The 16,041-nt window shown below is 25.7% G+C and overlaps 3 protein-coding genes across 4 annotated transcripts in view; all 3 read right to left on the bottom strand.

Moving 5' to 3' along the window:
- Positions 1–16,041, bottom strand: part of LOC145964595 (odorant receptor 43a-like) — a 120,692-nt gene that overhangs the window by 11,297 nt on the left and 93,354 nt on the right. The gene's annotated exons all lie outside the window — the stretch shown is intronic.
- On the bottom strand, positions 3,079–5,266 carry LOC145964594 (odorant receptor coreceptor-like). The gene is made up of 6 exons (XM_083087550.1): positions 4,975–5,266; positions 4,349–4,465; positions 4,134–4,224; positions 3,844–3,989; positions 3,561–3,693; positions 3,079–3,465 (listed from the first exon to the last, which is right to left on the bottom strand). The coding sequence occupies exons 1-6, from the start codon at positions 5,139–5,141 to the stop codon at positions 3,412–3,414; spliced, it is 708 nt and encodes a 235-aa protein (XP_082943676.1). The 5' UTR covers positions 5,142–5,266; the 3' UTR covers positions 3,079–3,411.
- The window catches only part of Borcs6 (BLOC-1 related complex subunit 6), a 108,779-nt gene continuing 102,655 nt past the window's right edge, over positions 9,918–16,041 (bottom strand). Inside the window, exon 6 of one of the 2 annotated variants that reach the window (XR_014436515.1) lies at positions 9,918–10,187. The gene's annotated coding sequence lies outside the window, so the exon portion shown is untranslated. The remainder of the gene's footprint in view (positions 10,188–16,041) is intronic. The other variant, XM_083087545.1, reaches the window with a different exon arrangement.

Raw genomic sequence — 16,041 nt, forward strand, 5'->3', positions numbered from 1 at the left:
TTGTCCAATAAAAATATTAACCTTAAAAAAAAATATTATTATATATTATATTACAATATACATAAACGATATTTGAACACTAACTTGATAGCTTCACGATGAATATCTACAGCATGAATTATTTTTTTATAAATTATAATCTCATGCTTATGGTCAATTTTTTTCTCTACATCAATATTAATCGTCATCTTTACCGTTATTGCCTTCTCAATGCGGTAACTGCATACATAATTACTTTTTTAATAATGTATATTAGTCCGTCTATATGGAGCAAAAAGATTTTTCGATAATATCTAGATAATAAATAGGTTTCATTCTGTCGCAGTAAATTTCATCAATTGTATAAAAATAAACAAAGTTTCTCAAAATATTAATTTGCTAAAAATAAATATCATATAATCTACAAATGATTTCGCCAACAAATTGATTCTTATTCTATCAATAAAACAAGGACAAAGTTTTATTGCAACAACAAAATGCATTTGTTGAAAATAATAGAAACCATTTTGTCTTAGTATTAAAATTGTGTTTTTACAAATAAATTACTTTCTACTCTATATTGAATAATTTATTTTAAAAACAAATATTATACATATAATACATATAAATAATTATACATATAATCACTTTCATATTCTATTTGCAGCGATGATTTTGTTTTCATAATAAAATTCTTTTCTCTCGCGTAAATATGTTTTAGGCTTAAAAAATAGAAAGCATACTAAATTTTGTTTAAAATAAATATTTTTAATTTAATTCTTATATTTATTTTATCTCACCTAGCGATTTGAAAAATTCCACAAATATGTTTCAACAATGATATAAACATTATTAATTTTCCTACTAATGTCGTTGCTCCTATAAAAAAAGCTACGTCCATATACAAGATTATGTAAAAATAACTTTCACTGTCAGTAAAGTACTCAGGCATGAGTTGTGTCATCACACGTGGTTGTGTCACATTTATGTGCAGGACTATACGAAGAATGCGCGGTAAAATTGTAATTGAGCCAACAGTAACCGACGCACAAATGTAAATCACTAACAATAAGTATATTACAAAAAGTTAATATATGAATTATCACTTTTTAGTTTTCTTTAATATATTAATGTGTTGTTTTTACATTTCAAATTTCACTATTCTGCAACCAATTCCCTATATCCGATATTTTTGCATAGTTAATGATTGTGATATATTCGAACTTCTGTATCATTTAAATTTTTTCAGAAATTAAAATAAATAATTAAAATTTAAAAAAAATATATATATATTATACGTATATAATTATAATATATATTAAATATAATTAAAAGTTATATATTTAATATATAATTGTAAAAGATAGTAATTAAAATGTATGTAGAATTATAAAATATCTTTTATAACTATACAATATATATAAGATACAACTATATTTAAATATTAAAGATATTATATAGTGAAGTGGTTACTTGGACTACTTTTGTGTCACTTTATGCTTCAAATTTTATTATAATTGTAATTTTTATTTTACTTTGCAATTGACTATATAAAATTATCAACATGTTATCTTACTCATAAACATAATCGTAAAATATTTCGCATTTGTCCCATATTTTTTTATAATAGCGATTTCATTTTCATCTTTTAATTGATTATATACATGTTGAAGTTGCTCCAATAAATATTTCACCTATTATACCAACAATACTTTGGCATTCATCTCATTGTAAATTTTAAAAAGATTTTTTTATACAAGGATTAATGTTTTTCACAGCGTTTATTATTAGATAAGCGCCATAAAACTTTAACTTACTGTTTGAGCGTTAATTCGGAAAGAGTTATATTCAATTGCATACATAATAAACATCAGTAAGACAGAAAGAACTTTGATGACAAAATCAGGAGTGCATTCTGCATATATAAATATTGTAAACTACAATCAATCAAAATTATTTAAAAATTATTTAAAAAAATAAAAATACAGAGTTACTTTTCTCACTTCATTATTATATTGGTAATATATAATTATCAAATGTTTTTATGTGCTTTCATAAGCATCATAATAGCAAATAAATTAAAAACATAACTCTCATCGTAATAAAAAAAAAATTTATTTTATGTTATTATTATACTATAAAAATTAGTATTATTTTACATTATTATAAATAAATACGTATTATTGTAATATGTTCATTAATGTTATTAATAACAAATATCATCTGCATCATATTTGTTATAAATATTGTTATAAATATGAATATACCTGGAATATAATAAAGCTTATCAGAAGACCGAAACACAAGTTTAATTGAAATTGGACGAGTCTTGATCGGTGATAAGGCCATAAACCAACCACAAGCAAAATAATCCGTTGGAAAGTAAAATGAGTCTCTATACAGATCATCACTTTACAAGAGTCGAAACAGGTATGATAGCAAGAAGATCGGCGAAACTCCCCTTCTCCAAAGAGATCAATAAAATAAAGTTTCTGTCTTTTTGTGTAAATTCTAAATTGCCTAATTCAGGAAACGATAATACAAGCGGTAGTGCAAATATATAAAGCGGTAATGCAAACGTAACCGTATAATCGAAATACTTGCAATTTCTACTAGGGAGAGAAACGGAGCGATTATGCGATCGATACATGTCTCGACGGAAAAATTACTGCAAATTTATCTCCCACAGAAATACATTCTTGAGACAATTTGTTGCTCGAAGTCTGCGCAAGCGTACTTAGTATTTTTCAGCGCAAGGGGATTTGTGCGTTTCATTCGATTGTACACATTCGTGCGATATGGTTCTTGACAAGATTGTCGTCTTATACTTATCGAGATATTAGTTACATAGTTCCGTCTCCAATGAAAAGCAAGACATAAATGCAAATATCAATGTAAACGTGAAAATGGATACAATGTAGTAAGTAATTTTCAAAAGTTTTCAAAGTTGTATTAAAATATATGTGTTTATGTATATATATATATATATATGTTTATTTCTTATCGCGTAATATAAAAAATGAGTCAATGATTATCAGAAATTAAATAACAATAAAATTATAATTCTTTCAATTGTTTAAATAATTTCATCATCGACAGAAAATAAAATTAACATTTTTTACGACGTATGTTATTTAATTGATGCAAAATTCGAAAATTCATATATATATATTTGTGTGTATAAAAGTTATTTAAACGTTATATTAAAATTTTATTTTATTGTGAAAAATATATGCGTGTGTTACAACAATATAAATTATTTAACATGTAAAAATTAAATAATGCTATATATTTCTCATTCTAAACGTACTTCTCATTTTAAAGATAACACTCGCGATACAATTTAAACGAATAAACATTATAATCTCAGATAACTTTAACATTGCATTTTCTTACAAATCGTACGTACAATCATATGATTTATTTTTTACGTTACTCCTGCATAGAATATATAACAGTAAAGTAGGATAATGATGCCTTTATAAGCTGAAATAGAATATATCTTGTGTAACTTTGGTGTCGCGTATTAACCATGTAATAATATGTTGTATGTTATATTATGCATAATTAATAACTTTTACCGCGGCGAAAAACTCGAGGGATAATGAAAATACTCCGCCAAAATTCAGAGTTACAGTTTTGCTACCTCTTTGCAAAAGAAATAGTATCAGTTTCTGTACTTGTACAGACGCAGCGTACCACCGAACACTGTAACTAGAAATAATGGCAAGGAATAAAAAATTTGTTAAATGCAGTAATCTTCAGCCTATGAATGTGTGAAATAAGTATCTCAAGTTTTATCTTTGTAATAATTCGTAAAAAATTATCATATATATTTATTTATGTAAACAGTATCTCTCTTACGCGGTGCAAAATATGTGATCATTGTGATCTATAATTTCTTGTCCGAAATAATTGGCCGTAAACAAATATATAAATAAGACTACTGCAATTAGAAAGTGTAATAATAATTGTTCAGTATCGCCACCATGTGACACATTCACAGCAATCTACAATACAATGATGCATCTTTATATATATTTTATATATCATTTTATATAAAGAGATTAGAAAATATGTTTTTCAACACTGATATCCTGCAATATAAGATACAGTTTGTACATAAATAAATTTTATAATGTGAAAAAACTTACTGCATAAAGATTAAGGGTCAAGCAAATCACACTAACTACTATCACAAGAATATGTGATTCTCGGAAGCTGTTCGATAAAAATAAAGAGTACCTTAAAAAAAAATATATAATCGTATGATACATATAAAAACATTATATATATATATATATATATATATATATATATATATATATAATATATATATATTATAATTATAAAATATAAGAATACTAACTCAATAGCTTTACGATGAATATCTATGGCATGAATTATTTCTTTATAAATTGTAATTTCACTCGCTAGGCTAGAATCCGTCGTCATCGTTATTGTCAGTGCCTTCTCGATGCGATAACTGCATAAATAATTTCTTTCTTTTTATTAAGTGAACCTCGTTTATACATAAAGGATAAAAATTATCTGACAATGTGTGTATATATATATATATATATATATATATATATATATATATATATATATATATATAGATTTTTGTTTTCAAATATGAAAAAAAGAGGAGTCCGCCAACTTCATACAGATACATTGACTTCCATTTCATCCATAAAATAGAAATGATTTTATTACATTAGTAAAATGCATTTATTAAATACTAATCATTTCGACTTAACAGCAAAGTCATAATTTTACAAACAAATAATTTTTCTATTTTGCTATCAAAATTTATCTGTTGTTCTATGAATTTATTTACTTCAATAATTTATTATGAAAATGATTTTGCTGTCATAAGATATACAAATTTCTTTTAGACAATAAATATAAATATGGCACTAAATATGCGCATAAAGTTCTTAAAATCTTATTCAAAACTTTTAAATTATTTATTTTCTATATTTCATGCTTTACCTGGCGACTCTAAACATTCCACAGGCATGTTCTAAATATGATAGAAGCATCATTGCAATTCCAACTAGTGCTGTCGCTCCTATTAAAAGGGCTGCATCCATGTACATCAGAATTAAATAGATATGTCTCTTTTGGTCAATAAAATATTTAGGTATAAGCTGTTGCATCACGCGTGGATGTGTCACATTTATGTGCAGAACAAAACCAAGAATGCGCGGCAAAATTGGCAATGAAATTACAATAACTGAGATGCAAATGTAAAGCGCTAAAAATATTTTTAAAAAGTAGATATATAAATTATTTGTTTTTTAATCTTTCGAATTATCATGTAAATTTCTAATGTCATTATCTTAGCAACCACTTCCCTATGCGATATTTTTGCATAATAAATATAAAATATTTATTTTTGCAAAACAAATATTAAAATTTTTCCATGATTTTTTTATTGAAATGTAATAATTAAAATTAGGTGCATTATTGAAACAAATATTAGCATTCAATTCATCCTTCAATATAAATTCTTATATAAATTCTTATGATGATATTTTGAATATATTTTTTAATTATATTTCTACATTGTAATAAAGAAATATTATAATATAAATATAACATCTCAAATTTTAATTAATTTAATTTAAATTAGATAGCAAAGTGGTTAATCAGATTAATTTAATATTTATCATTAATTTAATTTTTACTGTGATTTTTATCATGATAATTTATTTTTATTTGCGATATGTATAAAATATCAAGAAATATTATCTTACACAAAAGTATAGTCACATAACGTTTCGCGTTATTCTCATATCTTTGCATGATAGCGATTTCATTCTCGTCTCTCAGCTCGTTATAAATGTGCTGAAGTTGCTCCAATAAATACCTTACCTATTACATCAATAATACTTTGGCATTTGCCTCGTTATAAATTTTGATTAAGGGCTGTTGTGACTTGTTCATCTTTATCACGATGTTTTATTAAAAGGTGAAAAACAAAAAATTAACTTACAGCTTGAGTATTCATTCGGAATTAATTATATTCAATTGCATACATAATAAGCAATAGTGCGATAGAGAGAACTATGATAACAAGATCAGAAGTGCATCCTGTAGATATAAATACTGTAAGCTACAATCAATAAAAAATTATTTAAAAAATAATGAAATAATGAAAAAGATATTTTTTATTTAATTAATTATATTGTTAATATATATATATATATATATATATATATATATATATATATATATATATATATATAATAATCAGCTATTTTCATATACATTATGATTTATAACAAATAAATAATAAAAAGATTCTTATTATAATAGAAAATAAGAAATATATATACAGGGTGACCCATTTTAACTTAGGCAGCCAAATAACTCGAAAAATAAGCAAGATAGAGAAAAATGTTTTAGACAAAAGTTGTATGGTTTCGAGGGGGCCATAAGATGGTATCATTGGTTTGACCTTGAAGAGTCATTTGAAGGTCACGTGAAGGTCACTTCAATTTTTTTAAATGGAACATCCTATATATTTTTGTACATTCTTGTAGCTCATCTCGAGAGCTTTCCAAAACACTATAATTAAGTACATTTTCGTTAAGTACTTTTTGAGTTATGAGGCTTGAAATAATTTCTTAATTTTACATAAACCGTAAAATATCTTGTAAAATATTCATTTTTCGATTACCTTACCTTAATAGTTTTATGTACAAAATAATGAGAGGAATCAATTGGTGTAAAGAAAACACATAGTTGTTTCGAAGAAAAAATATGTAATTTGCAATTAACAATTCCATATTTTTTCTTAAAAACAACTATGTGTTTTCTTTTACTTGTTTCTTTTAATTAGGATTTAATTTTTTTAAACAATTTAATAAAACAAAATACATTTGCGTAATAAAACAAAATACATTTGCGTAATAAAACAAAAATTAATAAAAAAATTAAATAAAAATTTACGACCAGCATCTCATACCTATACGTATAGGCTGAGCATCTCGTTGGTTTTAAATTGTTTAAAAAAATTAAATCCTAATTGTATCGCCCAGAACTCTTTTCAAGCGTGAAGGGGGAATATTAATTTACTAGAAAAATTATTTAAGATCGCTAGAACTGCCGATTTAGGGATAGCATCTCATATCTACACGTATAGGCCGGGCATCTCGTTGATTCTAAATTGTTTAAAAAATTAATTATTAACTGTATCATGGAGAACTCTTTTCTACCGTAAAGAGGAAGTATCAATTTACTATAAAAAACAATTAAAATCGTCAGAACTTGTGATTTACGACCAGCATCTCACCCCTGTACGCGTAAATATGTTTTGTGATGACAAATTATTTTCTACGAAGTTTAATCGTCAGAACTATTGACAGAATGTGCGTAGGCGATAGAACTCTGCGGAATATTACTGCTTTGTGATCAGATATTTGAAATATGATGAGATGCTGTTGGATGTTTTCGGAAGTTGGCATCTCATTTTTTAAAAGTTAAATATTTATAATTAATTCGACGGAACTATTGTTAAAACCTATCAGGAACTGTAGAACTATGCTGGATGCAACAAAATCCGACGTTTATTTGTGAGATGCTGAGACTTCAGATGCCAACTTCACACACATTATATGTAGAGCAAGGCCAAAAGTACGTGGCATAATTGGCAATGAAAATAATGGTAAAACAATAATTAGATTGCACATATGGAACACTATAAATATATATAGGCAAAAATAGATATAATACGTAAAAAATAGATTTTATAATTTTATAAATAGATTTCTATAATTACAATTTAATTATTTTTAACCATTTCACTGCTTGGATTTCACATTGCACGTATTTGCAGACTAATTAAGACGCCAGTTTTTATTATTTATATATTCTCTATTTCTTTGTTTTAATTATTATAATTACAAGAGCGTCGTTGTAGAAATATTTTCTTCCTACACATTTACTTGTTATTATACTTTTTTATATGTATATGTATTATTGCATTTTTATAGAATAATGATTCTGACATATATAGAAATATGATGATCAATTTTATATTTATATTAAATAGTGAAATGATCAATTATTACCTATTTCAAACGATCTATATTGTATTATAATTGTATTTTATTTTATTTTGTAAAAATATGATATCAATGAATGTGTATTTACATTGCCTTACATGTAATAATAAAAGTAAAACGATTCAGATTGTCCCCATAATTCTTTATAATAGCAATTTCGTTCTCATCTTTTAATTCATTACAGATGTGCTGAAGTTCTTCCAGAGGATATTCCATCTATTACAGCAATAATATTTTTCAGCACACAATTTATTGTAAATTTTTAGAACAATTGTCATACGTAAAAATTCACGTGTATCAACTATGTTTATTTCGTTTATTTACATTTAACTTACAATTTCAGTGAAGTTATACCAAAAAGCATTATATATAATCACATACATAGTACAAAATGATCCTTCAGAGAGAACATCGATGAGAAGATCAAAAGTAAATTCTGCACTGATAAATATCGTAAACTGCAATCAATAAATTTATTAAAAAAATACTATATCTACTTTTTTTTATTTCATTAACTAAATGCAAATGTATAACATAAATCAAGAAGCTTTTCTAAGGCAGTTAATGTTATGTAAGGAATAATAGAACAAATTAATAATTATTACTATTAATAGAATTTGTATCATAAATTATTGATAATTAACATAACAATAAATATGCGATGATAACATCTAAAAGTTGCAACAATTATACACACTCACATGTTATTTATTATTATTACTTACAATTAGTATTTATACACAATTAAGAATAAAATATAAACATACCTGGATTACAATAAAACTAAGTAAAATGCTAAAAACCAAAATAGGTTGAAATCGAACGAGTCTTGATCGCTGACAAGGCCATAAGCCAATCATGAGCAAAAGTATCCGAAGTAATCTAAAATGCCGAGTCTTTATACAAAGCATTACTTTGCGAGAATCGAGGCACGTCTGACTGCGAGAAGGGTTCCGTATCCTCACCTTTCGATGGATCGATATAGAACCGAATATTATAGAAAATTTCCGACTCTTAGCGTAAATTATAGCGTACATCGCCTAATTCAACATAAATGATAATACACAGGTGGTAGGCAAAATATCATATAGTCAAAACACCCGTAATTTCACGCTTTCTGCGCAAAAGGTGACGGAGCGATTACCCGATCGATATAATGGGCACCGAGAAAAAATTTAACGCAAATTTATCTCCTATAGAAAAACATTCTCGAGACAATTTGTTGCTTGAAGTCCGCGCAAGCGTACTTGTCCTTGTTCAACATCAGTTACATATGTTTCATTCGATTGTATACATTTGTGCGATGTTCTTCTCAAGAAAAATGTTAATTTTATAATACTGAGATATCGGTTCTAGCTGATAAAGTGCAAAACATGTTGCGAATTGCAAATTAGAAGCTTGATACGCATTTATAGCGAGAATTTTCGTTAATTATAAAATCGTGTATAAAGCATAAATATTTACAAAGCACATGTCAGTGTACCCATATTATAATATCGTGTAACGTAGCAAAAAGTAGATAGATATTTATTATCAGATTTTAAATAAATGTGAATTTATAATTGTCTAGGCTATTTATACAGTGCACAATCCATAGAAAATCAAATTAACTTGAAGTAAATTTAAATTTACTGTTTGATACGAATTATTTAACTCGTGCATAGTTTGTTTGAGTAATGTTTTATGTTTAAATCCTACAATACATTCATTTCAAAGAGTGTGATATGTAAAAAAAATTTAAAATTTATTAATTATAATATACTATTTTATTTAAAGAAATAGTTTCGATATATTTCCTTTATTGCACAATTGCTACATACATTCATATATCTTATACGTTATTCTTGCATAGAATACATAACGGTAAAGTAAGATAATGATGCCTTTGTCAGCTAGAATCAGATATGTTTTATGTAATTTTCGTTCGAACCGCGTGTTTTATAAGCATACTATACCATAATAATACATGTAATATATTATGCATAACTGATAACTTTTACCGTGGCAAAAAGCTCGAAAGATAATGTAATTACTCCACCAAAATTCAGGTTGAATGTTTTGCTACCCCTTTGCAAAAGAAATAGTATCAGCTTCTGTACACGTAAGGATGTAATATACCATTGAATATTATACCTGGACAGAAAAATAAAAAAATAAATCGATAATTGAATAAAGACCAGTAGCAATATTCAACATATGCATATGTATGTGAAGTGTTAATTTTAAGCTTCATTTTAATTATTAAAATTCTTAACAAATTAATATGATGATAAATATGTAAGCATATATAGTATCTCTTACACGGTGGAAAATACGTGATCATTGTGATTTGTAATTTCTTGTCCGATATAATTGATGAAAAACAAATACACGAACATGACAATTGCAATTAAAAAATGCATTAATAATTGTCCAAAATTGTCTGCCTTTGATGCATACACGGCAATCTACAACACAATATTGTGTTCAATCTTTTCGTGTATTTTACGTGTAATTTGATCGTTTTACAGCGATAAGATTTTAAAAATGTCTTTCGATCCTCTGATACCATGCAATGCGCGATATTGCTCATCTAAAAATAAATCTAACGATGCGGGAAAAACTCACTGCATAAAGATTAAGACTTAAACAAATCACATCAATTGATATCAAAAGAAGATGCGATTTTTTAAAATTGTCCAATAAAAATACGGTTAACCTTAAAAAAAAATATTATTATATATTATATTACAATATACATAAACGATATTTGAACACTAACTTGATAGCTTCACGATGAATATCTACAGCATGAATTATTTTTTTATAAATTATAATCTCATGCTTATGGTCAATTTTTTTCTCTACATCAATATTAATCGTCATCTTTACCGTTATTGCCTTCTCAATGCGGTAACTGCATACATAATTACTTTTTTAATAATGTATATTAATCCGTCTATATGGAGCAAAAAGATTTTTCGATAATATCTAGATAATAAATAGGTTTCATTCTGTCGCAGTAAATTTCATCAATTGTATAAAAATAAACAAAGTTTGTCAAAATATTAATTTGCTAAAAATAAATATCATATAATCTACAAATGATTTCGCCAACAAATTGATTCTTATTCTATCAATAAAACAAGGACAAAGTTTTATTGCAACAACAAAATGCATTTGTTGAAAATAATAGAAACCATTTTGTCTTAGTATTAAAATTGTGTTTTTACAAATAAATAAAGTTTCTTTATTTCCACATGCACAAAAGGTTACTTTCTACTCTATATTGAATAATTTATTTTAAAAACAAATATTATACATATAATACATATAAATAATTATACATATAATCACTTTCATATTCTATTTGCAGCGATGATTTTGTTTTCATAATAAAATTCTTTTCTCTCGCGTAAATATGTTTTAGATTTAAAAAATAGAAAGCATACTAAATTTTGTTTAAAATAAATTCTTTTAATTTAATTCTTATATTTATTTTATCTCACCTAGCGATTTGAAAAATTCCACAAATATGTTTCAACAATGATATAAACATTATTCCTTTTCCTACTAATGTCGTTGCTCCTATAAAAAAAGCTACGTCCATATACAAGATTATGTAAAAATAACTTTCACTGTCAGTAAAGTATTCAGGCATGAGTTGTGTCATCACACGTGGTTGTGTCACATTTATGTGCAGGACTATACGAAGAATGCGCGGTAAAATTGTAATTGAGCCAACAGTAACTGACGCGCAAATGTAAACCACTAACAATAAGTATATTACAAAAAGTTAATATATGAATTATCACTTTTTAGTTTTCTTTAATATATTAATGTGTTGTTTTTACATTTCAAATTTCACTATTCTGCAACCAATTCCCTATATCTGATATTTTTGCATAGTTAATGATTGTGATATATTCGAACTTCTGTATCATTTAAATTTTTTCAGAAATTAAAATAAATAATTAAAATTTAAAAAATATATATATATATATATATATATATTATACGTATATAATCATTATATATATTAAATATAATTAAAAGTTATATATTTAATATATAATTGTAAAAGTTAGTAATTAAAATGTATAGAATTATAAAATATCTTTTATAACTCTACAATTTATATATAAGATACAACTATATTTAAATAATAAAGATATTATATAGTGAAGTGGTTACTTGGACTACTTTTGTGTCACTTTATGCTTCAAATTTTATTATAATTGTAATTTTTATTTTACTTTGCAATTGACTATATAAAATTATCAACAAGTTATCTTACTTATAAACATAATCGTAAAATATTTTGCATTTGTTCCATATTTTTTTATAATAGCGATTTCATTTTCATCTTTTAATTGATTATATACATGTTGAAGTTGCTCCAATAAATATTTCACCTATTATATCAACAATACTTTGGCATTCATCTCATTGTAAATTTTAAAAAGATTTTTGTATACAAGGATTAATGTTTTTCACAACGTTTATTATTAGATAAGCGCCATAAAACTTTAACTTACTGCTTGAGCGTTAATTCGGAACAAGTTATATTCAATTGCATACATAATAAACATCAGTAAGACAGAAAGAACTTTGATGACAAAATCAGGAGTGCATTCTGCATATATAAATATTGTAAGCTACAATCAATCAAAATTATTTAAAAATTATTTAAAAAAATAAAAATACAGAGTTACTTTTCTTAATTCATTATTATATTGGTAATATATAATTATCAAATGTTTTTATGTGCTTTTATAAGCATCATAATAGCAAATAAGTTAAAAACATAACTCTCATCGTAATAAAAAAAAAATTTATTTTGTTATTATTATACTATAAAAATTAGTATTATTTTACATTATTATAAATAAATACGTATTATTGTAATATGTTCATTAATGTTATTAATAACAAATATCATCTGCATCATATTTGTTATAAATATTGTTATAAATATGAATATACCTGGAATATAATAAAGCTTATCAGAAGACCGAAACACAAGTTTAATTGAAATTGGACGAGTCTTGATCGGTGATAAGGCCATAAACCAACCACAAGCAAAATAATCCGTTGGAAAGTAAAATGAGTCTCTATACAGATCATCACTTTACAAGAGTCGAAACAGGTATGATAGCAAGAAGATCGGCGAAACTCCCCTTCTCCAAAGAGATCAATAAAATAAAGTTTCTGTCTTTTTGTGTAAATTCTAAATTGCCTAATTCAGGAAACGATAATACAAGCGGTAGTGCAAATATATAAAGCGGTAATGCAAACGTAACCGTATAATCGAAATACTTGCAATTTCTACTAGGGAGAGAAACGGAGCGATTATGCGATCGATACATGTCTCGACGGAAAAATTACTGCAAATTTATCTCCCACAGAAATACATTCCTCAGACAATTTGTTGCTCGAAGTCTGCGCAAGCGTACTTAGTATTTTTCAGCGCAAGGAGATTTGTGCGTTTCATTCGATTGTACACATTCGTGCGATATGTTTCTTGACAAGATTGTCGTCTTATACTTATCGAGATATTAGTTACATAGTTTCGTCTCCAATGAAAAGCAAGACATAAATGCAAATATCAATGTAAACGTGAAAATGGATACAATGTAGTAAGTAATTTTCAAAAGTTTTCAAAGTTGTCTTAAAATATATGTGTGTATATATATATATATATATATATATATATATATATATATATATATATACACGCGATAAGAGATAAACATATATATATATATATATATATATATATATGTTTATCTCTTACCGCGTAATATAAAAAATGAGTCAATGATTATCAGAAATTAAATAACAATAAAATTATAATTCTTTCAATAGTTTAAATAATTTCATCATCGACAGAAAATAAAATTAACATTTTTTACGACGTATGTTATTTAATTGATACAAAATTCGAAAATTCATATATATATATTTATGTGTATAAAAGTTATTTAAACGTTATATTAAAATTTTATTTTATTGTGAAAAATATATGCGTGTATTACAACAATATAAATTATTTAACATGTAAAAATTAAATAATGCTACATATTTCTCATTCTCTTCTTATTTTAAAGATAACACTCGCGATACAATTTAAACGAATAAACATTATAATCTCAGATAACTTTAACATTGCATTTTCTTACAAATCGTACGTACAATCATAGCATTTATTTTTTACGTTACTCCTGCATAGAATATATAACAGTAAAGTAGGATAATGATGTCTTTATAAGCTGAAATAGAATATATCTTGTGTAACTTTGGTGTCGCGTATTAACCATGTAATAATATGTTGTATGTTATATTATGCATAATTAATAACTTTTACCGCGGCGAAAAACTCGAGGGATAATGAAAATACTCCGCCAAAATTCAGAGTTACAGTTTTGCTACCTCTTTGCAAAAGAAATAGTATCAGTTTCTGTACTTGTACAGACGCAGCGTACCACCGAACACTGTAACTAGAAATAATGGCAAGGAATAAAAAATTTGTTAAATGCAGTAATCTTCAGCCTATGAATGTGTGAAATAAGTATCTCAAGTTTTATCTTTGTAATAATTCGTAAAAAATTATCATGCATATTTATTTATGTAAACAGTATCTCTCTTACGCGGTGCAATATATGTGATCATTGTGATCTGTAATTTCTTGTCCGAAATAATTGGCCGTAAACAAATATATAAATAAGACTACTGCAATTAGAAAGTGTAATAATAATTGTTCAGTATCGCCACCATGTGACACATTCACAGCAATCTACAATACAATGATGCATCTTTATATATATTTTATATATCATTTTATATAAAGAGATTAGAAAATATGTTTCTCAACACTGATATCCTGCAATATAAAATACAGTTTGTACATAAATAAATTTTATAATGTGAAAAAACTTACTGCATAAAGATTAAGGGTCAAGCAAATCACACCAACTACTATCACAAGAATATGTGATTCTCGGAAGCTGTTGAATAAAAATAAAGAGTACCTTAAAAAAGAATATATAATCGTATGATACATATAAAAACATTATATATATATATATATATATATATATATATATATATATTTTATAATTATAAAATATAAGAATACTAACTCAATAGCTTTACGATGAATATCTATGGCATGAATTATTTCTTTATAAATTGTAATTTCACTCGCTAGGCTAGAATTCGTCGTCATCGTTATTGTCAGTGCCTTCTCGATGCGATAACTGCATAAATAATTTCTTTCTTTTTATTAAGTGAACCTCGTTTATACATAAAGGATAAAAATTGTCTGACAATGTTTATATATATATATATATATATAGATTTTTGTTTTCAAATATGAAAAAAAGAGGAGTCCGCCAACTTCATACAGATACATTGACTTCCATTTCATCCATAAAATAGAAATGATTTTATTACATTAGTAAAATGCATTTATTAAATACTAATCATTTCGACTTAACAGCAAAGTCATAATTTTACAAACAAATAACTTTTCTATTTTGCTATCAAAATTTATCTGTTGTTCTATCAATTTATTTACTTCAACAATTTATTATGAAAATGATTTTGCTGTCATAAGATATACAAATTTCTTTTAGACAATAAATATAAATATGGCACTAAATATGCGCATAAAGTTCTTAAAATCTTATTCAAAACTTTTAAATTATTTTCTATATTTCATGCTTTACCTGGCGACTCTAAACATTCCACAGGCATGTTCTAAATATGATAGAAACATCATTGCAATTCCAACTAGTGCTGTCGCTCCTATTAAAAGGGCTGCATCCATGTACATCAGAATTAAATAGACATGTCTCTTTTGGTCAATAAAATATTTAGGTATAAGCTGTTGCATCACGCGTGGATGTGTCACATTTATGTGCAGAACAAAACCAAGAATGCGCGGCAAAATTGGCAATGAAATTACAATAACTGAGATGCAAATGTAAAGCGCTAAAAATATTTT

The sequence above is a fragment of the Camponotus vicinus genome, unplaced genomic scaffold (genome assembly GCF_025532165.1).
Source record: "Camponotus vicinus isolate PSW18456_S1 unplaced genomic scaffold, iyCamVici1.0 SCAF_13, whole genome shotgun sequence".
In the NCBI taxonomy this organism is placed as follows: domain Eukaryota; kingdom Metazoa; phylum Arthropoda; class Insecta; order Hymenoptera; family Formicidae; genus Camponotus; species Camponotus vicinus.